This window comes from Kryptolebias marmoratus, linkage group LG23, assembly GCF_001649575.2.
Source record: "Kryptolebias marmoratus isolate JLee-2015 linkage group LG23, ASM164957v2, whole genome shotgun sequence".
NCBI classification, from domain to species: Eukaryota; Metazoa; Chordata; class Actinopteri; order Cyprinodontiformes; family Rivulidae; genus Kryptolebias; species Kryptolebias marmoratus.
The window spans coordinates 4,581,887-4,582,772 of record NC_051452.1 but is presented as its reverse complement, the minus strand read 5'-3'; the positions used below and the strand labels follow the sequence as shown (position 1 = coordinate 4,582,772).

Genomic DNA, 886 nt, shown 5'->3' with positions numbered 1-886 from the left:
TCATGTGACCTGTAATAATAATCCAGTTACCAGGATCATGTGACCTGTAATAATAATCCAGTTACCAGGATCATGTGACCCGTAGAGATGTCCATGTTGGCCTGCGCTGGCTCCTCGCACCAGGACGGCGTGCTGCTGTGGGAGCTGGGACTGGGCTGGGGTCCGTCGCTGAACTGGGACGACACGCTGCTCACCCTGGAGTCGGCCCCGCCTCCTCCCGACGCTCCACCCGGTCCTGCCCCGACTCCGCCCGCCCCGCTGGCTCCTCCCACTGCGCCCAGGGCGGCGGCCTCCAGGCGTCCGAAGGCGCCTTTGGAGGCCATGTGCTGGCGACACAAGTCCTGGTGAGGCAGGTGGAGCAGCAGGTGTTACGCTAATTTCTCAGCTTTTCTGGAACTTTTACAAACATTTCAGGTAAGTAATCAATTAAAAAAGCTCCAGTAGGATGTGTTGTATTAAATAAATCAGGTTAAACTCCCAGGATTTATAGCTGGGAGAGTCTGGAAACCATCAGACATGATGGAGATCTTATCAAGATAAAGATGAGGATTTTAAATGCTGCTGAAAGTCAAAAACTACAGGATGGAAACTGATGTTTGTTAGAGAGGGAGGCAGGTGGAGCAGAGGACACGAAGAAGCAGAGGACAAGGAGGAGCAGAGGACAAGAAGGAGCAGAAGACACAAAGGAGCAGAGGACACAAAGCAGCAGAGGACACAAAGGAACAGAGGACACAAAGGAGCAGAGGACAAGGAGGAGCAGAGGACACAAAGGAGCAGAGGACACAAAGGAGCAGAGGACACAAAGGAACAGAGGACACAAAGGAGCAGAGGACAAGAAGGAGCAGAGGACACAAAGGAGCAGAGGACACAAAGGAGCAGAGGACAC

General features: G+C 52.9%; 1 protein-coding gene across 1 annotated transcript in view; it reads right to left on the bottom strand.

Moving 5' to 3' along the window:
- Nucleotides 1–886, bottom strand: part of ptprnb (protein tyrosine phosphatase receptor type Nb) — a 25,149-nt gene that overhangs the window by 6,850 nt on the left and 17,413 nt on the right. Inside the window, exon 13 of the mRNA XM_037973875.1 lies at nt 66–341. Coding sequence (XP_037829803.1) covers nt 66–341 — 276 coding nt within the window. The remainder of the gene's footprint in view (nt 1–65; nt 342–886) is intronic.